Source organism: Pocillopora damicornis, chromosome 8 (genome assembly GCF_964200805.1).
Source record: "Pocillopora damicornis chromosome 8, jaPocDami1.2, whole genome shotgun sequence".
NCBI classification, from domain to species: domain Eukaryota; kingdom Metazoa; phylum Cnidaria; class Anthozoa; order Scleractinia; family Pocilloporidae; genus Pocillopora; species Pocillopora damicornis.
In genome coordinates this window covers 20,524,450-20,549,373 of record NC_142677.1, presented here as the reverse complement: position 1 = coordinate 20,549,373, position 24,924 = coordinate 20,524,450, and the positions used below count along the sequence as shown (strand labels likewise).

The 24,924-nt window shown below is 38.6% G+C and overlaps 3 protein-coding genes and 1 long non-coding RNA gene across 6 annotated transcripts; 1 reads left to right on the top strand and 3 right to left on the bottom strand.

The window, feature by feature from the left end:
• Positions 1 to 53: 53 nt before the first annotated feature.
• LOC149041778 (uncharacterized) lies at positions 54 to 3,142 on the bottom strand. Of its 2 annotated transcripts, none has more exons than XR_016179168.1 (2): positions 2,058 to 3,142; positions 54 to 1,925 (listed from the first exon to the last, which is right to left on the bottom strand). It is a non-coding gene; the product is annotated as an uncharacterized LOC149041778 (long non-coding RNA). The 2 variants fall into 2 exon arrangements; XR_016179167.1 differs by having other exon boundaries at positions 2,101 to 3,142.
• A 7,291-nt stretch (positions 3,143 to 10,433) lies between these two features.
• Positions 10,434 to 16,867, bottom strand: LOC113666563 (noelin). Of its 2 annotated transcripts, none has more exons than XM_089180526.1 (6): positions 16,538 to 16,867; positions 14,743 to 15,384; positions 13,862 to 14,406; positions 13,308 to 13,578; positions 12,409 to 12,644; positions 10,434 to 10,769 (listed from the first exon to the last, which is right to left on the bottom strand). In XM_089180526.1, the coding sequence occupies exons 1-3, from the start codon at positions 16,725 to 16,727 to the stop codon at positions 14,096 to 14,098; spliced, it is 1,143 nt and encodes a 380-aa protein (XP_089036652.1). In that variant the 5' UTR covers positions 16,728 to 16,867; the 3' UTR covers positions 10,434 to 10,769; positions 12,409 to 12,644; positions 13,308 to 13,578; positions 13,862 to 14,095. The 2 variants fall into 2 exon arrangements, with proteins under 2 accessions (XP_089036652.1, XP_089036651.1); XM_089180525.1 differs by having other exon boundaries at positions 16,538 to 16,838.
• A 349-nt stretch (positions 16,868 to 17,216) lies between these two features.
• On the bottom strand, positions 17,217 to 19,492 carry LOC113666553 (small ribosomal subunit protein bS6m). Its single transcript, XM_027182352.2, has 3 exons — positions 19,326 to 19,492; positions 19,034 to 19,173; positions 17,217 to 18,168 (listed from the first exon to the last, which is right to left on the bottom strand). Exons 1-3 carry the CDS (start codon positions 19,368 to 19,370, stop codon positions 17,985 to 17,987), a joined length of 369 nt encoding a protein of 122 aa, XP_027038153.2. The 5' UTR covers positions 19,371 to 19,492; the 3' UTR covers positions 17,217 to 17,984.
• On the top strand, positions 19,487 to 24,624 carry LOC113666543 (uncharacterized). Its single transcript, XM_027182341.2, has 10 exons — positions 19,487 to 19,605; positions 20,184 to 20,320; positions 20,414 to 20,506; positions 21,107 to 21,192; positions 21,749 to 21,801; positions 21,908 to 21,948; positions 22,317 to 22,386; positions 22,898 to 22,934; positions 23,841 to 23,904; positions 24,225 to 24,624. Exons 1-10 carry the CDS (start codon positions 19,557 to 19,559, stop codon positions 24,381 to 24,383), a joined length of 789 nt encoding a protein of 262 aa, XP_027038142.2. The 5' UTR covers positions 19,487 to 19,556; the 3' UTR covers positions 24,384 to 24,624.
• Positions 24,625 to 24,924: the final 300 nt, after the last annotated feature.

The window sequence follows — 24,924 nt, the reverse complement described above, 5'->3', positions numbered from 1 at the left end:
TGATGGTAAAGCAAGCTTAAAACGGCAACAATCGCCAGAAACTACAACGGATACACAGGGTATGAGTAAGTTTTATTGATTTTACGAGAAAAATCTTCATATTTCGAAATACTTATCGTTGTAAATCGACCATATTTCGTTCCCTATACTATTCCTTATAACGTGTTCAAATTTTCAACGGTTCCTAGAATAACTTACTCTGAGTCACACAACGCGTGACGCGTTCGTGAATTAATCGTTGGCTCTTTCTCGAAACGTGACCTTGGGTCGCCTGTGACAAGACAATTGCGTAAACAATACTTGACATAATAACATTATACCCAAAAAACACGGGATTTTGGATCATGTATTTATTAAAAAAGAATATCCATACAACTACAATGAAAACAAACATAAGATTCACCTTTCTGATCGTGAAATTAATACCATTCGCACTGTTATCGTAGCTACGTTCCCTGGCATCAAGTGAATCCAACATGGCGTCTTTCTTCACTAGCAGTTTGCATCCATTTGAATTTTGTTCTTCAGTCTCACGGTTACCGCTCAATAACATCTTTTTGTGTGGATTGGCCGCGAACAATACGACTTGTGTATGCATCTATAAGTATTTTGAGCGTTTGCCCCATAATGCTCCAGATGATCGTAATCCAATTACATTGAAATACAAAACGACTGACAAAATAGTTTTATGGGCAAAAATCTCGTGTTCGTCATGTGACCCGGCCCTGTCCGTGCATTACAACGTCAATCATCATCAAGATAGCACGCGTGATCAGCATGTGAACACCTCATTGGATCACAGTTAGTTGTCATGGTGTTGAGGGCCCAATGACCTCTGGGTACTATTGCGCAATTTTTCCATTTTGTGGCGGAGGAAAAAAAAAAAAAAAACGACAAAAAAACAAAGGCATTTTACGACTGGGCTACCACAGGTATCCCAGTAAAAAACTAGACCCTGTGAGCAGGGTAACTGGGATACCTGGATGGTACTGGATCCTTGGAATCAAGTGTAGTGATACTACGGGTGTCGGACTAGTATACTGAAATAGTGCACTCAAGTCTGGCCAAGGGCATACACCTATTTCAAAACATAGGCATGCTATGCATGCAAGAGTTACTTTTTTGTAGGGTGGGTGGATTACTTGAAACATTGTGAGTGATTTCTACATTCTTGCAAAAGGAGAGAAGAGTATTAATGTGGGAAAGAACGAAAATATCGAATTACCTCACTCACAGGTATTTTGAGGTAGATTATGTATGTTTTGCGAATAAATGTAACCAAAAATAAACTGTATTGGTGCCACGGATACCTGTTAGTAAAAAATGCAGACAGCAGACTGCAGACCGGATACAAAATATAGACTGCAGAGTAGGTACAAAATGCAGACTAAGAATCTGAAGAGTTTTTACGTCTGGTATATAATAACATGTCATCTTACAGCTTACCGCGCGTCACGCAATCGCTTTTCTGCGATCCCCCTTCACGATTATTTGCATTATTGTGGAATATTCCTGGCCCATTTCTTGATGAAAATCGATCGCAATATTATTTCAAGCCTTCAGTATAGTCTTCTTACTTTGCGCGCGAGTTGGTTGGTGTGATGTCTGTACAGATTTTACCAACGTAATAAAAGTAGATGACGTGAATAACAGTGATAGTAAAGCAAGCTTAAAACGACAGAAATCGCCAGAAAATACAACGGATACACAGGGTATGAGTAAGTTTTATTGATTTTACGAGAAAAATGTTCACATTTCGAAATATTTATCGTTGTAAATCGACCTTACTTCGTTCCCTATACTATTCCTTATAACGTGTTCAAATTTCCAACAGTTCCTCTCGTAACTTAACACCGAGTCACATAACGCGTGACGCGTTCATGAATCAATCGTTGGCCTTTTCCCGAGACGTGAGCTTGGGCCGCCTGTGACAAGACAATTGCGTAAACAATATTTAACATAATAAAATTATACATAAAAAACACAGGATTTTGGATCACTTATTTCTTAAAAAAGAATATCCATACAACTACAATGAAAACGAACATAAGATTCACCTTTCTGATCGTGAAATTAATACCATTCGTACTGTTATCGTACCTACGTTTCTTGCCATCAAGTGAATCCAACATGTCGTCTTTCTTCACAAGCAGTTTGCATCCATTATAGTTATGTTTTTCAGTCTCACGGTAGTAGTGTTGTTCAATCGATTGCATAGAGTATATGCAGTTTGGTTTCAGATTTCAGATTTTGCTTTTTACAACAAGTGAACGTTTTTCGACTACGATATTGGCATACTTAGCATACAAAGCATTCAAGGCTTTCATGACTTTCAAGCGTTCGCGACTCAATCCGTTCCGAAATTACCGCTCAATAACATCTTTTAGTGTGGATCAGCCGCGATTAATACGACTTGTATATGCGTCTGTAAGTATTTTGCGCGTTCGCGCCATAATGCTCGCAATCCAAATACGTTGAAATACAAAATAATTGACGAAAGAGATTTTATAAGCAAAAATCACGTGATTCGTCATGTGACCCGGCCCTGTCCGTGTATGACAACGTCAATCATCATCAAGATAACACGCGTGATCAGCATGTGAACACCTCATTGGATCACAGTTAGTTGTCATGTCATGGTGTTGAGGGCCCAATGACCTCTGGGTACTATTGCGCAATTTTTCCATTTTGTGGCGGAGGAAAAAAAAAAAACTAGACCCTGTGAGCAGGGTAACTGGGATACCTGGATGGCACTGGATCCTTGGAATCAAGTGTAGTGATACTACGGGTGTCGGACTAGTATACTGAATTAGTGGGCTCAAGTCTGGCCAAGGGCATACGCCTATTTCACAACATAGGCATGCTATGCGTGCAAGAGTTCCTTTTTTGTAGGGTGGGTGGATTACTTGAAACATTGTGAGTGATGTCTACATTCTTACAAAAGGAGAGAAGAATATTAATGTGGGAAAGAACGAAAATGTCGAATTACCTCACTCACAGGTATTTTGTGGGAGATTATGTGTGTTTTGCGAATAAATGTAACCAAAAATAAACTGTATTGGTGCCACGGATACCTGTTAGTACAAAATGCAGACAGCAGACTGCAGACCGGATACAAAATATAGACTGCAGACTGCAGAGTGGGTACAAAATGCAGACTAAGAATCTGAAGAGTTTTTACGTCTGGTATATGATAACATGTCATCTTATAGCTTACCGAGCGTCACGCAATCGCTGTTTTGCAATCCGCCTTCACGATTATTTGCACTATTGTGGAATATTCCTGGCCCATTTCTTGATGAAAATCGATCGCAATATTATTTCAAGCCTTCAATATAGTCTTCTTACTTTGCGCGCGAGTTGGTTGGTGTGATGTCTGGACAGATTTTATCAACGTAATAAAAGTAGATGATGTGAACAACAGTGATGGTAAAGCAAGCTTAAGAAAATACACCTATTTCAAAACATAGGCATGCTATGCAACGGATACACAGGGTATGAGTAAGTTTTATTGATTTTACGAGAAAAATGTTTATATTTCGAAATATGTATCGTTGTAAATCGACCATACTTCGTTCCCTGTACTATTCCTTATAGCGTGCAGTTCCTCTCGTAACTTAACACCGAGTCACACAACGCGTGACGCGTTCATGAATTAATCGTTGGCTTTTTCTCGAGACGTGAGCTTGGGCCGCTTGTGACAAGACAATTGCGTAAACAATATTTAACATAACAACATTATACACAAAAAAACACAGGGTTTTGGATCACGTATTTATTAAAAAAAGAATATCCATACAACTACAATGAAAACAAACATAAGATTCACCTTTCTGATCGTGAAATTTATACCATTCGTACTGTTATCGTAGCTACGTTCCTTGCCATCAAGTGAATCCAACATGTCGTCTTTCTTCACAAGCAGTTTGCATCCCATATAGTTATGTTCTTCAGTAGTTGAACAGCGTTGTTCAATAGATTGCATAGAGTATATGCAGTTTGGTTTCAGATTTCAGATTTTGCTTTTTACAACAAGTGAACGTTTTTCAACAAAGACATTGGCATACTTAGCATACAAGGCATTCAAGGCTTTAATGGCTTTCAAGCATTCGCGACTCAATCCGTTTCAAAATTACCGCTCAATAACATCTTTCAGTGTGGATTAGCCGCGATTAATACGACTTGTATATGCGTCTGTAAGTATTTTGCGCGTTTGCACTATAATGCTCCAGGAGATCGCAATCCAATTACATTGAAATTCAAAACAACTGACCAAAGAGTTTCATGAGCAAAATCTCGTGTTCGTCATGTGACCCGGCCCTGTCTGTGCATGACAACGTCAATCATTGTCAAGATAACACGCGTGATCAGCATGTGAACACCTCATTGGGTCACAGTTAGTTGTCATGGTGTCGAGGGATAACACGCGTGATCAGTATGTGAACACCTCATTGGATCACAGTTAGTTGTCATGGTGTTGAGGGCCCAATGACCTCTGGGTATTATTGCGCAATTTTTCCATTTTGTGGCGGAGGAAAAAAAAAAAAAAACGACAAAAAAACAAAGGCATTTTATGACTGGGCTACCACAGGTATCCCAGTAAAAAAAAAACTAGACCCTGTGAGCAGGGTAACTGGGATACCTGGATGGTACTGGATCCGTGGAATCAAGTGTAGTGATACTACGCGTGTCGGACTAGTATACTGAAATAGTGAGCTCAAGTCTGGCCAAGGGCATACACCTGTCTCAAAACATAGGCATGCTATGCATGCAAGAGTTATTTTTTCTAGGGTGGCTGGATTACTTGAAACATTGTAAGTGGTCTACGTTCTTACAAAAGGAAAGAAGATTATTAACGCGGGAAAGAATGAAAATGTCGAATTACCTCACACACAGGTATTTTGTGGTAGATTATGTGTGTTGTACGAATAAATGTAACCAAAAATAAACTGTATTTGTGCCACGGATACCTGTTAGTACAAAATGTAGACAGCAGACTGCAGACCGGATACAAAATATAGACTGCAGAGTGGGTAAAATATGCAGACTGAGAATCTGAAGAGTTTTTACGTCTGGTATATAATAACATGTCATCTTACAGCTTACCGAGCGTCACGCAATCGCTTTTCTGCGATCAGCCTTCACGATAATTTGCACAATTGTGGAAAATTCCTGGCCCATTTCTTGATGAAAATCGATTGTAATATTATTTCAAGCCTTCAACATAGTCTTCTTACTTTGCGCGCGAGTTGGTTGGTGTGATGTCTGTACAGATTTTACCAGTGTAATAAAAGTAGATGACGTGAATAATAGTGATGGTAAAGCAAGCTTAAAACGGCAACAATCGCCAGAAACTACAACGGATACACAGGGTATGAGTAAGTTTTATTGATTTTACGAGAAAAATCTTCATATTTCGAAATACTTATCGTTGTAAATCGACCATATTTCGTTCCCTATACTATTCCTTATAACGTGTTCAAATTTTCAACGGTTCCTAGAATAACTTACTCTGAGTCACACAACGCGTGACGCGTTCGTGAATTAATCGTTGGCTCTTTCTCGAAACGTGACCTTGGGTCGCCTGTGACAAGACAATTGCGTAAACAATACTTGACATAATAACATTATACACAAAAAACACGGGATTTTGGATCATGTATTTATTAAAAAAGAATATCCATACAACTACAATGAAAACAAACATAAGATTCACCTTTCTGATCGTGAAATTAATACCATTCGCACTGTTATCGTAGCTACGTTCCCTGGCATCAAGTGAATCCAACATGGCGTCTTTCTTCACAAGCAGTTTGCATCCATTTGAATTTTGTTCTTCAGTCTCACGGTTACCGCTCAATAACATCTTTTTGTGTGGATTGGCCGCGAACAATACGACTTGTGTATGCATCTATAAGTATTTTGAGCGTTTGCCCCATAATGCTCCAGATGATCGTAATCCAATTACATTGAAATACAAAACGACTGACAAAATAGTTTTATGGGCAAAAATCTCGTGTTCGTCATGTGACCCGGCCCTGTCCGTGCATTACAACGTCAATCATCATCAAGATAGCACGCGTGATCAGCATGTGAACACCTCATTGGATCACAGTTAGTTGTCATGGTGATGAGGGCCCAATGACCTCTGGGTACTATTGCGCAATTTTTCCATTTTGTGGCGGAGGAAAAAAAAAAAACTAGACCCTGTGAGCAGGGTAACTGGGATACCTGGATGGTACTGGATCCTTGGAATCAAGTGTAGTGATACTACGGGTGTCGGACTAGTATACTGAAATAGTGCGCTCAAGTCTGGCGAAGGGCATACACCTATTTCAAAACATGGGCATGCTATGCGTGCAAGAGTTCCTTTTTTGTAGGGTGGGTGGATTACTTGAAACATTGTGAGTGATGTCTACATTCTTACAAAAGGAGAGAAGAATATTAATGTGGGAAAGAACGAAATTGTCGAATTCCCTCACTCACAGGTATTTTGTGGGAGATTATGTGTGTTTTGCGAATAAATGTAACCAAAAATAAACTGTATTGGTGCCACGGATACCTGTTAGTACAAAATGCAGACAGCAGACTGCAGACCGGATACAAAATATAGACTGCAGACTGCAAAGTGGGTACAAAATGCAGACTAAGAATCTGAAGAGTTTTTACGTCTGGTATATAATAACATGTCATCTTACAGCTTACCGAGCGTCACGCAATCGCTTTTCTGCAATCCGCCTTCACGATTATTTGCATTATTGTGGAATATTCCTGGCCCATTTCTTGATGAAAATCGATCGCAATATTATTTCAAGCCTTCAATATAGTCTTCTTACTTTGCGCGCGAGTTGGTTGGTGTGATGTCTGTACAGATTTTATCAACGTAATAAAAGTAGATGATGTGAACAACAGTGATGGTAAAGCAAGCTTAAAACGGCAGAAATCGCCAGAAAATACAACGGATACACAGGGTATGAGTAAGTTTTATTGATATTATGAGAAAAATGTTCATATTTCGAAATATGTATCGTTGTAAATCGACCATATTTCGTTCCCTATACTATTCCTTATAACGTGCAGTTCCTCTCGTAACTTAACACCGAGTCACACAGCGCGTGACGCGTTCATGAATTAATCGTTGGCTTTTACTCGAGACGTGAGCTTGGGCCACTTGTGACAAGACAATTGCGTAAACAATATTTAACATAACAACATTATACACAAAAAAAACACTGGGTTTTGGATCACGGATTTATTAAAAAAGAATATCCATACAACTACAATGAAAACAAACATAAGATTCACCTTTCTGATCGTGAAATTAATACCATTCGTACTGTTATCGTAGCTACGTTTCTTGCCATCAAGTGAATCCAACATGTCGTCTTTCTTCACAAGCAGTTTGCATCCCATATAGTTATGTTCTTCAGTCTCGCGGTAGTAGCGTTGTTCAATAGATTGCATAGAGTATATGCAGTTTGGTTTCAGATTTCAGATTTTGCTTTTTACAACAAGTGAACGTTTTTCAACTAAGACATTGGCATACTTAGCATACAAGGCATTCAAGGCCATCATGGCTTTCAAGCGTTCGCGACTCAATCCGTTCCAAAATTACCGCTCAATAACATCTTTCAGTGTGGATTAGCCGCGATTAATACGACTTGTATATGTGTCTGTAAGTATTTTGCGCGTTTGCGCTATAATGCTCCAGGAGATCGCAATCCAAATACGTTGAAATGCAAAACAACTGACTAAAGAGTTTCATGAGCAAAATCTCGTGTTCGTCATGTGACCCGGCCCTGTCTGTGCATGACAACGTCAATCATCATCAAGATAACACGCGTGATCAGCATGTGAACACCTCATTGGATCACAGTTAGTTGTCATGGTGTCGAGGGATAACACGCGTGATCAGTATGTGAACACCTCATTGGATCACAGTAAGTTGTCATGGTGTTGAGGGCCCAATGACCTCTGGGTACTATTGCGCAATTTTTCCATTTTGTGGCGGAGGAAAAAAAAAAAAAAAACGACAAAAAAACAAAGGCATTTTATGACTGGGCTACCACAGGTATCCCAGTAAAAACGACAAAAAAACAAAGGCATTTTAAGACTGGGCTATCACAGGTATCCCAGTAAAAAGACGACAAAAAAACAAAGGCATTTTATGACTGGGCTACCACAGGTATCCCAGTAAAAAGACAAAAAAACAAAGGCATTTTATGACTGGGCTACCACAGGTATCCCAGTAATAAGCAACACTTAATTTGCAAATTTACAAGTTACTTACCATTAAATTGTTTCGTCTATATCTCATGGAGAAACTAAATTCAAAACACCAAGACTCATTGTTTAACTTCCATTCAATGATTTCAAAATTCAAACTACACATAACTTTCACAGTAGAAAATACAATTTTAAAAAATTGAGTCAAATTTGCTACAGTAATGCTTTTTCATAGTTTCAGATTAAAAGATTATGCTGGCACTAGTTAATTACTGGGATACCTGTGGTAGCCCAGTCATAAAATGCCTTTGTTTTTTTGTCGTCTTTTTTTTTTTTTTTTTTTTTTTTCCTCCGCAACAAAATTGAAAAATTGCGCAATAGTACCCAGAGGTCATTGGGCCCTCAACACCATTACAACTAACTGTGATCCAATGAGGTGTTCACATGCTGATCACGCGTGTTAGCTTGATGATGATTGACGTTGTCATGCACAGACAGGGCCGGGTCACATGACGAACACGACATTTTGCTTATAAAACTCTTCGGTCAGTTCTTTTGTATTTCAGCGTATTTGGATTGCGATTTCCTGGAGCATTATAGCGCAAACGCGCAAAATACTTACAGACGCATATACAAGTCGTATTAATCGCGGCTAATCCACACTGAAAGATGTTATTGAGCGGTAATTTTGGAACGGATTGAGTCGAACGCTTGAAAGCCATTAAAGCCTTGAATGCCTTGTATGCTAAGTATGCCAATGTCTTAGTTGAAAAACGTTCACTTGTTGCAAAAAGCAAAATCTGAAATCTGAAACCAAACTGCATATACTCTATGCAATCTATTGAACAACGCTACTACCGTGAGACTGAAGAACATAACTATATGGGATGCAAACTGCTTGTGAAGAAAGACGACATGTTGGATTCACTTGATGGCTAGGAACGTAGCTACGATAACAGTACGAATGGTATTAATTTCACGATCAGAAAGGTGAATCTTATGTTCGTTTTCATTGTAGTTGTATGGATATTCTTTTTTAATAAATACGTGATCCAAAACCCTGTGTTTTTTTGTGTATAATGTTGTTATGTTAAATACTGTTTACGCAATTGTCTTGTCACAAGCGGCCCAAGCTCACGTCTCGAGAAAAAGCCAACGATTAATTCATGAACGCGTCACGCGTTGTGTGACTCGGTGTTAAGTTACGAGAGGAACTGCACGTTATAAGGAATAGTACAGGGAACGAAGTACGGTCGATTTACAACGATACATATTTCGAAATATGAACATTTTTCTCGTAAAATCAATAAAACTTACTCATACCCTGTGTATCCGTTGTATTTTCTGGCGATTTCTGCCGTTTTAAGCTTGCTTTACCATCACTGTTGTTCATATCATCTACTTTTATTACGTTGATAAAATCTGTACAGACATCACACCAACCAACTCGCGCGCAAAGTAAGAAGACTGTATTAAAGGCTTGAAATAACATTGCGATCGATTTTCATCAAGAAATGGGCCAGGAATATTCCACAATAGTGCAAATAATCGTGAAGGCGGATTGCAGAAAAGCGATTGCGTGACGCTCGGTAAACTGTAAGATGGCATGTTATTATATACCAGACGTAAAAACTCTTCAGATTCTTAGACTGCATTTTGTACCCACTCTGCAGTCTGCAGTCTATATTTTGTATCCGGTCTGCTGTCTGCATTTTGTACTAACAGGTATCCGTGGCACCAATACAGTTTATTTTTGGTTACATTTATTGCAAAACACACGTAATCTACCACAAAATACCTGTGAGTGAAGTAATTCGACATTTTCGTTCTTTCCCACATAAATATTCTTCTCTCCTTGTGTAAGAATGTAGACATCACTCACAATGTTTCAAGTAATCCACCCACCCTACAAAAAAGGAACTCTTGCACGCATAGCATGCCTATGTTTTGAAATAGGTGTATGCCCTTGGCCAGACTTGAGCGCACTATTTCAGTATACTAATCCGACACCCGTAGTATCACTACGCTTGATTCCAAGGATCCAGTACCATCCAGGTATCCCAGTTACCCTGCTCACAGGGTCTAGTTTTTTTCATAGTGATGCGTTTCACGGCTCTGGGCAGCCAAATATTTGTTAGAAAACATCGTGCAGTTAATTCACAATTAACAATGTATCAATCTAGCTCACTTTACAGTTCCAATATATGGATCTACAACAAAGTAATTTTATTTTTAAAAAAATGTCTCCTAAAGGCAACCTGAGAGTGCCTCCGAGCTCCATATGCCTTTTTCGATTTATTGAAAAGTGAGGGAGTAAGTAACGAGCTGCCCACGGTCCCAAGCGTACAGCACTTTCTCTCTGGGGTTATAGTCCACCATGGAGTTGTAGCCATACTGGTTTATAAATTGTATGTTCGGGTTCCACTGTTTTCCTGTCTTGGTATCATAAGCAAAGTTGATAGTGGTGGGATTATCGTTATATTCGTCAATACAGTAGATTACTCCACAGGCTACAAAAGCATTGCCCATGGAGGTCTTTGGTTCTGTAAAAAACGAGCAAGACCAGCATTAGATAAATGAATCGTCAGAAAGTCAGTGACGCCTCTTTCATACATACACACTTTATTGATGCTCCCTAAGTGGGCTTTTCAGCTCAATAGAATAAAAAAATACAAGTATATAAATTAATTGAGAATGTAAATACAATAATGTTATGATTACAAAATATATATCAACTTAATAAAACATTTGCAAGATGACGTCTAAAATTCCTGGGGCATTTTAAGGACTTAATGTCATCATTCAAGGAGTTCCAGAGTTTGGCTCCTCTGAAAGCAAAGGAGCGCTGCCCTGTTGACAGGCGACATAAAGGTATATCCAAAGCACCAGATGATCGAGTTTGTCTATTATGGACTTGAGAACGTGATTTAAACATATCAGCAAGATAGTCTGGAACAAGCTTGTTAATACATTTGTGCATCATAGTAGCGTCATTTAGAATGAGTTTCTCTCTAATAGGAAGCCATTTCAACGATCGCAACCCATCCGAAATATGGTCATACTTTCTTAGTCCCAGAATAATTCGCCCAGCAAAGTTTTGGACTTTTTGTAACTTGTCAATATTGCTACTGCTGGTATTACTCCAGACAGTTGAACAATATTGGAGTTTACTAAAGACAAATGAATTTATTACTAACAGAAGTGTTTTCCTATCCAGGAGGTGCTTGATTCTGTTAATTTGGTACAATTTAAAAAGGATTTTAGAGGCCATCTCAGTGATATGTTGGTTATAACTGAGGTGTGTGTCAAGAAGAACACCCAAGTCCTTAACGACAGGCACAGGTGTTATTTCTTTGTCAAAAAGTGTTATACTGAATGATGACAGTTTCTTTAAAAGTTGTGGTAATCCAACAGCTAGAACCTTAGTTTTGTCCGGATTAATCAAAAGAGAGTTTTTACAGCACCACTGAGATATTCTCGTAAGATCTTCGTTTAAGGCAAGGATGGACGTGGGTAATTCGGCAGGTGAAAAGGACAAATACAATTTACAATCATCAACATAGGAGGCAGATAGACAACGTTTAGGAACAGAAAGGAGGTCGTTAACATAGATTGTAAACAAAACCGGACCTAAAATAGAGCCTTGCGGAACTCCGAACTCAAGTGGGTTCATTCATGTACCAGTTCATGTACCCAAATAAGAAAATCATTTTCAGAGTATGATTCTGAGTGAAATACCACACTGGTATTTCATTCAGAAACATATGAGTGGAACTTCTCCACTAGATCTTTGTTCTTGCGGATGTCGGGTTTCTTGGGGTCTTGATTTTCCACCTAGGTATACACGATAGTTATATATCTATTAATTTAGTATGCTTACGACAATCAAGCTTTGGGTGACGGCTTCAGTAACAATGCTAATGTTTGTTGTACGGCGAATGGTTGTCTTGGGAATAAGGGTGATTTACATATAGGCCTCTCTAAGATCAATTATAGACTAATTCTTCATTGGTTATTGATTGAATGAGATGATAAGCCCGCTGATCTTTAGATATAATTTATTTCTGTCTTCAGAAGGTGATTATGTTATAATTGTAATAAAGGTTATGAAGAACATTACATCAAATAGTTTTGGTCGCGACCTTTTGGAGGCTTCTAATGATTTTACAATATCTATTTTACCTGTGTTCAAGGCCCACGTTCGCGTTATGCGGTTGCTATCTACGTCGATTTTTGCTGCGTTCAGACGTCCGTTTTTACTTCCCCACAATACCCACAATCCATGCTCATCAACTGCTAGGTCCACTCCACTGTATCCACCCCACTGGTAGGACGTAAATGAGAAATCACTCAATGTTATTGTGCCCTCAAGACGCTCTGTCTGCAGATTATACCTGCCAATTTGGGACGTTCCTTCTCTGTATCGACGAGAGGAAGAGATTTTAAACGGAGAGAGAAAGAAAAACTCGATCAGTTCTTATTTCTCAGCGTTTTAAGTAAGTAGTTGAATAATTATACCTCTCTTGCTTAATAAGGGCCTATTAACCCTTAAAACCCTAACATCAGTATGCATATTCTCCATACTGTTCTTTCAGTATACATTTCCAGAGGTGCCGACAAAGAGAATTTATTTAATAATCAACAGCAATTTTTTTAGATGGTGATCATTTCCTTTATTCTCATGACCGTGATGTTTGATTCAGGGGTGATATTGTTAGGGGAAAATTAATGCTGGTCACTCTTAGGGGTCAAAGGAACATAGCACAAAAAATCTGAGACACCTGAATAATTTATGAAAATAAAATAAATTTTTATCGCCTTTTTCCTTTAAGTTTCAATCAAGTTCTAAACCTTCTTTTAGTTACTCAGTACGATCTAACTGTAAATTTACAACTAAAAACTGTTCCTCTGGAATTATGAAATTCAAAGAGTTATGAATTTTCGGGTAAAATATCAAAAAATACTTTGTGAAAATGTGTTGCTATAATCCGTCTATTTGTGATCTTTGCAAATAGAAATAGCTAGAATATTTGCTTCTCGCGCATGTGAGTTTGTTGACGAAAACCAAAATGTTACCTGACCTGTTGTAGTAGAGGTATGACCCGTATACCACTGCTCCCGTCCCGTGCCAGTTATAAGGCAGTTGGTACGTCTTACGAGTCACGCTTGCCTTTAACTTGGCCATGTCTTCATATTCTTCAACCACATTTCTACGATGATATGACTCCATTACGAATATACTGTTCTTACCCATAACTCCTAATGGGTCTCTCATCCAAGCTCCTTGTGCGGTCGATCGTCTGTAATGAAGGACAGGCGTGCCGACAGTCTTTATGACTCCAGCACACCTTTCTATAAAGGCAAGGAAAAATTATTTTAAAACAATGTAGAGACTTACGCACTAATGTTTGACCCATCAGCGATCAGTTTGAGGACAGCGAAAGCTTTTGCTAAACATTTCACTTGTTTGCAAACAAAACCACAGAACACTGACGATATAGCTTTAGCTTGGTACATCAGTTATTAACGTGCCCTTCCTAAGTCTATGGTTAGTTGTATATGATCATTACTTTTCGATGATACTGATTTAATAGTTCATTCTGTAGTGGGTCAAAAGGTGCGGCCATCTTTTTACCATCTTTTATTTCCAGAATAGTAGAGGTCTCAATGGAAAATTTTCCTGCTATTGTAGCAATACAAGTATAGTTTCCAGCATCTTGAAGCCGTAAATCTGTGATCACTAGTCCTTCCTTGGAAATAAAACTTCTCCCTGCGGGAAGCTGAGCGCCTTGTCTTTTCCAGCTAATCACTGGGTGCCCGTCGGGAGTTACGCTGCAGTTCAGCTTCAAACTAAACCCGGAAATTGCTTTTATTTTCTCGGGTGGTTTAGATATAAATTTTGGAGGAGAGAACACGAGCAGCAGAGTTTTTTCACAGCTCTACCGAGAAGGTTTGATGCCACACACACATAGTTGTCAGAATCAGTGCGACGAACGTCAAATATTGTCAGCGTGCTGTTGTTGTTTTCAAACTGAACTCTTCCTTGTGGTAACTGACCAAACGGTCTGAGCCATTTGATATCTGGCCGTGGATGACCTGTCTCCCGACAGATTGGAAGGGTTATATTACTTCCTTCAATGGCATACATTGGTCCAGGATTGAGGGAAACACGTGGACGAGCTAAGAAGAAAAAAGCACACTGTAAATTGATCATGTGCGAACATAAGTTATTTCCTACCCAAAGACGGTTCATTAATCATTTGAGTGACCCAGATTAATAACGTGTTGGATGTATCAGACATTCATGACACTTTCCGAGTGCTAAACCTGTAGCATTAGATCCGACAACTACAGCTCGGCGAAGCTTTTTTTCTGTGCACAGTGGGTAGTTTAAACCCTTACTTATCATTTGTTGTATATTTTAGTACATCCTTAATCAAGCTTACAACGAAGGAGGAACAATTTTTTTTCATGAAGCCTTGAAGATGTATAACAGACCATTCACGAAAAACATACCATTCACGACCAGTCGTACTGTTTTCTGAGCCTGTCCTAAGATGTTTGCCGCTAAACATCGATACATGCCGGCATCACCTCCTCTAATATTCCTTAATTGTAGTTGTCCTTCCGAAACCGTCGACTGCTCAAATTCCGAACCCTTTAACAGCCTGTTCCACTTCATTTTTGGCTTGAGATTACCACTGACTGAGCACTGGAAAACCGTTGATTCAGTCTCGTTCACTGTCCGAATTTGAGGAGAAACTTCAACAGTAGGTCCTGAAATTGATTCACCAGGCTCCCCTTTCATTCCCGGCATTCCAGTGGCTCCTATGTCCCCTTTCTCTCCTCTGGGTCCAGTGTTCCCCTTTAATCCAGCGATGCCCGTCATACCTCGCTTTCCACTCTTTCCAGGTTCTCCCGCACGACCTTTGTCTCCATTTTTCCCAGGTCTCCCTCTCTTACCTTTCGGTCCAGGTGGACCAGGGGGGCCTGATGGCCCACAAGGATTGATATAACCGTTTGGTTGACATAATTGTAATCGGCCGCTCGACAAAAGTTTGTTGATCTTCAGTAATGCTTGCGACGAAGTTTTATCTTCTGTGGCGTTTCTGGTCGTGTCAGCGTTACGCTTGTTTCTGTAGGTTTTAATTTGGGCCTCTATGAACAAAAAGGTGAAATTTTATGATTTGACCACAAAAGTACGGAAAGGGGGAATTGATAAAATTTAGTGCGGGGATGGTCTGCAATAAGCTTAAAACCTTCGCCTTAAATAAATATTTTGATACGAGTGAAAGGTTTCAGCAGCATTCCTCGCACAGTTATAAAACATTTCTGGTTCTTTTGTGTCATTTTATGGGAGTGCACCCCTAAGTGTGCGAATAAGCTCTCTTATGTACCGGGGCCCATAGAGGACACGCCACCCACTTTTTTAAATTCAAGTTTATCGCGCGATAAATGAGATTTATGCGGCTGGCGGAAAATTCACGAAGTATTCGAAGTGCTCGCTGCTCGCCATTTGTATTTCCTCAAGTGCTCGCTGCTAGCAAGAAAAATTTGACAACCGCTCGTGCTCGCAAAAATAAACACATTGCTCGCATGATCGCAAATGCTCGCAAAGACCATTCGATACCCCTTTTGAGGTGACATGATGCCAGAGTCGCTGCTTCCTGTTAAGCAGCATTGATTTCAACCCCGAGTTTTGGTTTAAGTGTGTCAGTGTGACATTTTACAGTCTCTTCCTGTGCATAGCTTTTACTTTTTGGTGTCATGTGACTTTCCCCGTATTTACGAGCTACTAAGAGGTTTCTTAATGGAAAACTAAGTACTCGGACGGTTCTGCATGGAAAACGGAAACCGAGCCTTTCAAAAATTCGTCGTTAAAGTTTTGATGCGCCCAAAACTAAGTGTTGTCGCGCGGTTATTCGAAATTGTTTTTGTAATTGGAACAGAACTGGCGAATAAGAAAAGCTTCTTTAGCGTTAGCGACGAAGAAAATCTTATCGTGTGATTAAGACAAACACGTAGTCTGTTACTTCACTTGAATTGTTTGACGACATAAGCAGCTAAGTCAGGTTACTTCACGATATTCGAGTCATTTTATCGTTACGGAGATCTCCCCGAAATAGACAAAAATCTTGAAAAAGTTTGTCTCATAGGGTTGACAGACACCGAAACGGTAATAATAAACCACGTAGGGACAAGAATGCGAAAGGATGGCAAAGATTATGACAAATTGCGAGTGACAAACTTGAAAAATTTAAGCTAAGCTTTTTTAAATCAACAAATAATACAGTTCCTTAGCAATACCTACCAGCTGGGGTACCTTGGATTGACCCTTCGTGGACTTTCATAGCGTCTACAAAGTCTTCAAGAGCAGTTATTTTCTTCCTGTGATTGCTTAGTTCTATTTCAATTCTCAAAAATCCAGCACAGTAAAACAAGATAGATGCAATAGAAATGATTGAAAGGTTGGAACAGCTCCTTTGAGTTTGAGCTTTCATAATGGCAGCTTGTCGGAATGTAGAAATGAGCGAATTGTACAGCGTCTGACTTAAATTTCTTCATTGGGTCATTTGATAGCTTCCGTTTCGGCTTTGAAAAATCAAAAGCGGAAGTGAAAAAAACTTCTCTCTCATGAGAGTGAAAGGTCAGCATAACACCACAGTACTGAAGAAGGCAATGCGAGCGTAGAGATTTCGTGTTGCCCTGCATGTAAAGATTTGTAAGCTAGGGGCCAATAGAGAAATTCTTTTATGTTCCCTACAAGATAAAAGGTGTTTACTTGCTCTGCTTGAATGTTTCTTTGCCATTATTTGGGGCAGCCTATCTTTGGCCCTCTTATAGTCACACGCGCTTACAATCAACACTTAAAAGCAACGCGTAGGAATGAATATCACGAGTAGAAAAAGTTTTAAAATGCATTAAAATAAAGGAAGGAAGATATTCATGGATTGACTCATTGAGAGACCACCAAACGTAAATCATAAGTGTTTGAAAGTTTCAAGCAATATTTAGGACTACTTCATTTCCCTATAAGGGGTATACATGTATGATTTAATTTCACGTGTAAGCCAATATCATAACATGAAAAAAGTTTCACATGCTTGTCACTTCCAAGCTTTCTTCAAGGTTTTCTGTATATTCTTTTCAAATATTTCATTTGTATCCATATGATGGCAAAACTGATTTCCTGCTTGGGTATCACTGAAGAAAAAAGGTCTGAACACCCAGGAATGAAAATCTAGCATCATATAGCAAAACATGTCACAGGTGAAAGAGTAAAATTTTCAGACTTAATTCTATTTAATCCTTTCACTCCTAAAAGTAGCAGCAACCAAAAAGAAATTTCTTCCTACAATATGTATAAATTCTCAAGCTGAGACGTCACAAAAGATAGAAAAATATCAACCAAGGGACTATGACTGGTTTTACACCAAATTCTCAGAACTTAAAAATCAAGAAGTGTACAGCAGACAGGGAAATGGTTTTTGGATATTGGAAGTGAAATGATTTAAAATCCAGACTCTCAAAACCATTGATTGTCACCGACCCCACCAATTACCCCTTTCAAGCTTATGTCTTAGTCCTTTCTTTAAATTTGACTCATTTTTACAATGAAACACTTAGTTGGAGTGTAAGAATTTACACCAATCAACAGTTCTCCCAAGAATGAATGCAAATTTAAGTTAAGAAATGAACACCTGAAGGAAACTCCTGTTATATTTGTATGTGAGTGTGTACAAACACAAATGCTGTAACTATGTGTTGTAAGGAGGTCTGTAACTGTTCCAACATTCTATAGTGTTAAGTGGTTTTTTCTTTGGTTCATAGCAGCTTCTAACTTTCACTAATCTTGGCCGTATGAGGTCTAAGTCTGTTTCCAGCTCACGTTTCAGTTGTTTGACTCCATCTGCTCCCAAGATAAAGTTGATTAAGAAGTATCTGGAAAAACAGAAAGAGAGGAATTAAAAGAAGCTTAACAGCTATACTCTGAATACATGTTGGCCCTTTTATGTATAGGGAGTGTTCAAAAGTCAGATTAGTGATGAGAATTTACAAATGTTATATCTTTTAATATGGAGGTGTTTCGAGGACTAGTTCCCTCTCACAAGTGAATGGCTCAAAAGAAAAAGGTATACAAAGTCAATGTGAAGAAAGTAACAGTTGTTGATTTTCTCTGTGAGTGGGGCATTTGAATACAGTTTTTGCCCCAGTTGCTGTAATTTGAACAAAAGGGCCTTCAAATTTTCAAATACCTGGGGGGGGGTGGGGATTTTGAAGTGTTGAATTGATTAGTACATCACACAGACCATCTTCAGCTAAGGATAAATCTTTTTCAGTTCCTATAGGAGTTTCAGTTACATAGCTCTTATCAAAACTAAAGGGAAGATTAATGTCGGAGAATGTTAACCAAGGTTGTAAGTATGCAAACCAAATGCAACAAGGTCTCACCACCTAATGATCACAGCAAAATAGTGGTACTACTGTACTACTGTGCAAGAAGAGAATATCATTTGCAGCAAGATGCATCCAGACAGGATTACACATGAGCATGTAATTAATTGCAAGGCAATTATTTCTTTAAGGCTTTTGGCTATTGGCAAGGAAGTACGATTTCATCAAACAATTATTTTCGTTCCAGCGTGAAACTAGGCATTCATATTCAGCTGACATGGTTTCCCGTAAATTTTAAGCCAAAAAAAACAACATAACTGGCAACAAAAGGCAATTTTTTTAAAGTAATTTAAACAAACATTCTATAATATGTGAGGTTAGGTTACTACGTAGCACGCTTGACTCTAGCTACCTTCCATGCGTATTCCATTCATGATGCGCTCTCATTCTGTGAGGCAGCTCTTGCTCTCCAAGATTTTCCATTTTCCTAACAACACCTCCCTCGTTTATAATGAATAAAGCTGTCCGACGAAGCATGGAAGAAAAACCCTCCTGTCCAAACAAAAAGATTGATCACGCAAATAAGTCCAAGTCTTGACTTGAATTTAAACTTCGGAAAAAAACATCCTATTGTGGTGCTACAGCTTCTCCAAAAAATTCTAGTCAAAATCATTTTTAAGGGTGACTCAGTCATATCCTCTCACCTTTGTTAGGCGTTTGGCTATCAAGGCTAGCTCGTATTCTGGCATTTTTTCCCTCAGATATCAAGAAAAAAAGAGAGAAATACACTTTAAGGTTTACTCCGCCAGCTTAATGCATGTTCAGCGACGATATAGTTAGCAAGAATGATGGCAGGAACGGATGCTCAGCTACCCATTATAAACCTTCATGTAAGCAAATTGTTGAGTACCGTACACGTCTGGAAATCTGCCATTATGTCTGAGCAAGAGAGATCATTTGTCGGCAAAGTAGCATTGATAACAGGTACATCTTAAAACTAACTCGTCATATGTGGAATGATAAACTCTTATAGTTTAATAGTGCTTATATTGGTGAATCATTCACATTAAGTGTATTGCATCAAGAACATTTATAATATTTCACTCCACCTTACCTGGATCGATGGCGCACGTGACGGCCTCTCGGGGTTGTAAGTTCGAACCCAAGTTAAGTCAAGTCGCGAACTATGGAGGGTATTTTCTTTGAATTTACTATCATAATTATCAAAATTCCATAATTTGAGGCTCTTACTTCAGGGGAAATGAGAGAGATCCAGGCAAATTAATATTTCAGTTGAGGTGATACCCAGTCAGGGAAGGGGGGATGTGATAGGTGTGTCCTGCCCTTCCCTCCCCACTGAAGGGGCTGATGCCAACAAATAAACTGAAATAGATCAGTAGGATGGGAGAGTTTGAAAATAAATCAGTTTTGACATAGTGGTTGTCTATCTTATCATATTTGAAAGGTTTTTTTTCAGAAACCTTGTTAAGGTCAAGTAACTTGATTTTGATGAAATGGTCAGATTAATATGAAACGTAACTGGTGACTTTTGGTGTGTTCAGGTGGAAGTTCAGGTATTGGTAAAGGAACAGTTCTTTTGTTGTCCAAACTTGGATGCAGCGTAGCTTTTGGAGGAAGAAACAAAGATGAACTTGACAAAGTGGTGGCCAAATGCAAAGAAATTAGAGCTGATGCTCAGGTAAAAACTACAGCCTTGATTACCAAGGAGTTGAGTTTGTTGAGATAAAAATTGTCATTCTCATGGCTGATGAAATGATATAAATTAATTTAGGTTCTGTCAGTGCAAGGCGATCTAGAGAAAGATGAAGATGTGAAAGCTCTTTTTGAAGCAACCATCAAAGAATTTGGAAAATTGGATATTCTGGTAAGTGTGCATGTGTCTTTCTTACTATAATATTTATGGAAAATTTTAACCCTTCAAACCCTGACATGTTTATTTATATTCTTCATACTGTTCTCTGTGCATTTCTTATAGTGCTGAAATGGAGAATTTGTTCACCTAGCTATCAAGAGACTCTCTAGTTTTAAATCATTTCCTCCATTCTCATGACGTTTAAGTTTGATTCAGCAGTGATAGTGTTAGGAGAAACTAGATGCCAATCAGTCTTGATGGTTTTTAGGGTTAACTTGTTGATTATAGGAAATGCTTGCAGGGTCATTTTTCTTTCTGAGCAGGACAAGAAAATAACTTACCACTTGGCATATAGTCTCAAGAGTAGCAATAAATTATTACACTTGTCTAGTGATAGTGGAGTGAGAACAGAAGAGTACTCATCTAGGAAACATCTGATTTGAATGGTATGACGACTGAGTATCAAAGATAACCTGTTATCATTGATTGACAACTGAGTAACAGATAACCTTTTAAGATAATGGGTGAGTAAAAGGTGAGGATAATGATATCTTGAGGCAACTACTGCCAATTAATAACCTCAGTGATCATAGATGTTTAATCTCCATTCAGGTCAACAATGCTGGGATAGTTATACCCGGGACCATAGAAACGACTACACTAGAAGACTTTGACAAGGTTATGAGAATCAATATGAGGTGATTAAATTCCTTTATTTTCTTCCGCTGAAGCTCTTTGGCACCTTATGTATCATAAGTACACCAGATTTCAGTCAAGTGCAAAGCAAATAAATATTAGATATTTCTGGCCAAGAACTTACTGTTAGTTTGGATTTACTACCAGTAAAAACTTGACAGATTAAAAAAATCAAGAAAATTCAAGCATTCTGAGAGGATGCTATGAAAAACACTTTTTAATGGGTCCTTTTTTTGGAAAAAATAGAACTCGTCAAAGAAAATCTTGACAAGTTTCAAGTTCCTGAACCTTGGCTTGTTCCTGTTACCCCTAAAGAAAATCTGGAGAGTTTTTCCCAGCTTTCTTCAGAAGAATTGTGAAACATTGTTCAACAATGTTTGAGTGCTCCCTGTTTATTAGATCCTGTTCCCACATCCCTTGATGAATAAGCCCCCTCCATCACTGAGACAGTTATTTGCCTCTTCTCAGTGGTCATGTTCCTAATACACTTTTCCTTGCTTTAAACATGTGATTGTTTTATCAATGAAGTAAATTGTCATTTCTTGGCTTAACCTTTAGGGCTGTTTTCTACTTGACATCACTGGCAGTGCCTTACCTCATTCAAACACAAGGTAAAAATATTATCATCTACTGCAATTCTAAATGAAAGTTTTGATAGGTAAACTTGGCACAAAAGTTATGAATGAAATATTCAATGCTTTGCCATTCTTGCTCTAGGTTGCATTGTGAATGTTTCCAGTGTGAATGGCATGAGATCGGTGAGTTCATCAAATTACTGAATAACAGCGGAGAAATTTTTATGCTTTTTTAGATCAACTTTTTATCATGTGTCTATTGTATTATACCTGGTTTGCATGATTGAAGCTGCCCTTGTTGCAAGAACACTCTTTTGATTTACAGAAAAATGATTTCCCCACCATACCATTTTTGCCTCTTGCTTGAAAGTCATGTATGCACAACAGATTTGTATCATTAGTAAAGATGCAGTGTCTTGTTTTTCTGTTTGGGGCATGATGTCTGTTATTGAAAGGCCACTCATGAAACAGTGTGTTGTGTGACAAACCCAAGGGCTGCTTTAAAAAACCAAAAAACAAGGAATACTGAGTTTTTTTTACTGTCTCTGTAGTTTCCTGGAGTGCTTGCCTACAACATGTCTAAAAGTGCTGTTGATCAATTTACAAGATGTGTTGCACTTGGTGAGAGTGACAAAATAATACCACAGCTATTTGCAAACCACCCTGTATAACATTATAACTTTTTTTGTGTGTCCTCTGATTTATTTAGGGTCAAGCTACTTAACAGGTCTTTTCTTAGTGGTCTTGTTAACAAGACCTTAGTGGTCTTGTTAACTTACTGGTAGATATGAACCAAAACATCTCAGTTTGGGTAAATACAAGAATTATGAGTATAGATGGATTCACTGGTATGTCAATACAAATATACATATAGTCTTGTACATGTACCATTCAAGTTATACTTTGTACATTTTGGTCTCCTTATCTCTGAGCTGCATTGTAACTAATTAAAAGACTGAGAGATAACAAATATTAAAAATTATGCAGGGAAACACTCACCTGCAACTTGTAGAAGCAGCAGCATATTACATTTTATCAGCTCACTTAAGACACTATTTTACAGAGGAACTTTCAAGCCTCTGAGTGATTTAGAGCATTTCCTCTAATATTTTAATTGTCATGTTATTTTCAGAACTTGCATCAAAAAACGTTCGATGCAACTCAGTCAAGTAAGTGATTTTTAATTAATAACAGATTAAAATATAATCGAAATGTTATACAAAAAAAGGAAAGTAAGAAAACTTTAACTGTCTTTCCTCTTACATAACCTTATCACTCTGTCCCCAACTCCATGTAAGCGGAGTGTGTAATTAAAACAAGTCGTGGAGCAATTTTCAAATGACTCTCTTAGAGCAATTTTTTAATACAGTGTCGAAAGAATCCGGGATTTCTCTGTTTTTGCTTTTCTTTACTATGTGGTCCTGATAACTTGTGCTGCTCTCTGAATCAATCAAATGATGCGAAACTGAAACCAATCGCGACTTGGTCGCTCGCGGCTTCCCGCGCTTTAGGCTATTTGTTCTGTTTAAATTTGAGTTCTCGTTGGTGTTTAAAGATAATTTCCTTTCTTCTGATTGCCCTTCGTTATAACTTTTGTTTTGGTTTGATGACACTCCATCGAGAAGAGCTCTAAGTAGTCGGGATTGTATTTGTTTGCTTTACCTTACTCACTGATTGACAAAGAAAATTTTGGCTACTTTCTCAGCCTCACATTTGCCGCGCTTCGAACAGATTGTTTCTTCGTGCCGTGTATTTTCATTGGTTTCTCGTTGGTCGTCATAACTACTTTGGTTTTGACGCGACGAGGCTCAGTTGAATTTTACTTTAACATCTTGCGAGGTTTTTCCCTCTAAGACACAGTAGGTAACGGGTTTCAGAGAATTGTCTATGTATTACTATCAAAAAGTCGTGAATGCTTCAACGATCAGATTGTAAAAAGAAAAGAAAAGTAGTCCTTTAAAAAAAACAAAAAAAAACAGACAAACTTGCAGAAGTGATGTTTTCTCTCTAATCTTTGAACTCAGTTTTAGCTGTGGTATCTTTATCTGCTGTGATACTTCTGTTTTCATTTGCAGCCCTGGAGTAATAATCACTGAAATTCATAAACGGGGAGGTATGGATGACGAGGCTTACGCAAAGGTAACTTTACCCTCCATTAGAGTTCAAACATCGCGCATAGTACCCGGTCATCTCTAGCGGTGTGGCGAGTTGACCAAGGTATGGGCGAGGTGGTTAATGGTGTTGCTCCCCCTCTGGCCGGAGTTAAATGTTGTTTTGGAGTAGAGAGGGCAGAGAAATTGGAAAATAAAAGGAACGGTCTCTTTTTGCTCAGCGTCATAAGCAATTTTGCTACTGACTGTCGTTCCAAAGTCCCAGAGCCAAAAACTGATACGCAAGTATACTGTGGACTTTATGGTCGAATTTGTTTTGTTTTAAAACTTTTTTGTTCTTTTGTGCAGTTTCTAGAACGTTGCAAACAAACTCACGCCTTGGGAAGACCAGGAAATGTGGATGAAGTATCGAGTGTGATTGCTTTCCTTGCATCCAGTGAATCGTCTTTCATGACAGGTGCTTCGTTGCCTGTTGATGGAGGAAGACATGCCATGTGTCCGAGATGAAAGAAATACAAACTGAATGCTCCTGCTTATAAATGAATATTAAAGTTTGTTAAATTTCTTCGGGAGCAAAGGGTGGAAAGTTTGAATAGAAAGATAAGTCTCTGTAATTGTAGCACTATAAGCAGAACCTCACATGATTTACCAATGTCAATGATAAGACACAGTCGCAAGTTTTATTCAAATCGTTTTTCTCTCTAGCAATGACAAAATAAAAATCCAATTATTTATTGCGCATTGGAAACGGTGGTTGTAATTGCAGGGTACCGGATTTCAGACGGCGAATATTCTTGTTGAAATTAAAGGGTCTTCACTCGTTGATTTCCGTAGTCTTCAAAGGCGCATATATACCCTAGGGACTAGGAAAAGTGTCCCTAGAAAGAAAGGCTCGCCTAAATGACGGTAAAACATACAAATGTTCTTGAAGCATTTTTTCGGGAGGGACCAAAGATGTTTCCACTGTATGACAATGCCTTACGGTGCAGCACGACGCGAGGACAACCTTTAAACATGGGCTTCAGTTGACTGATAAGTTATCGAGGAA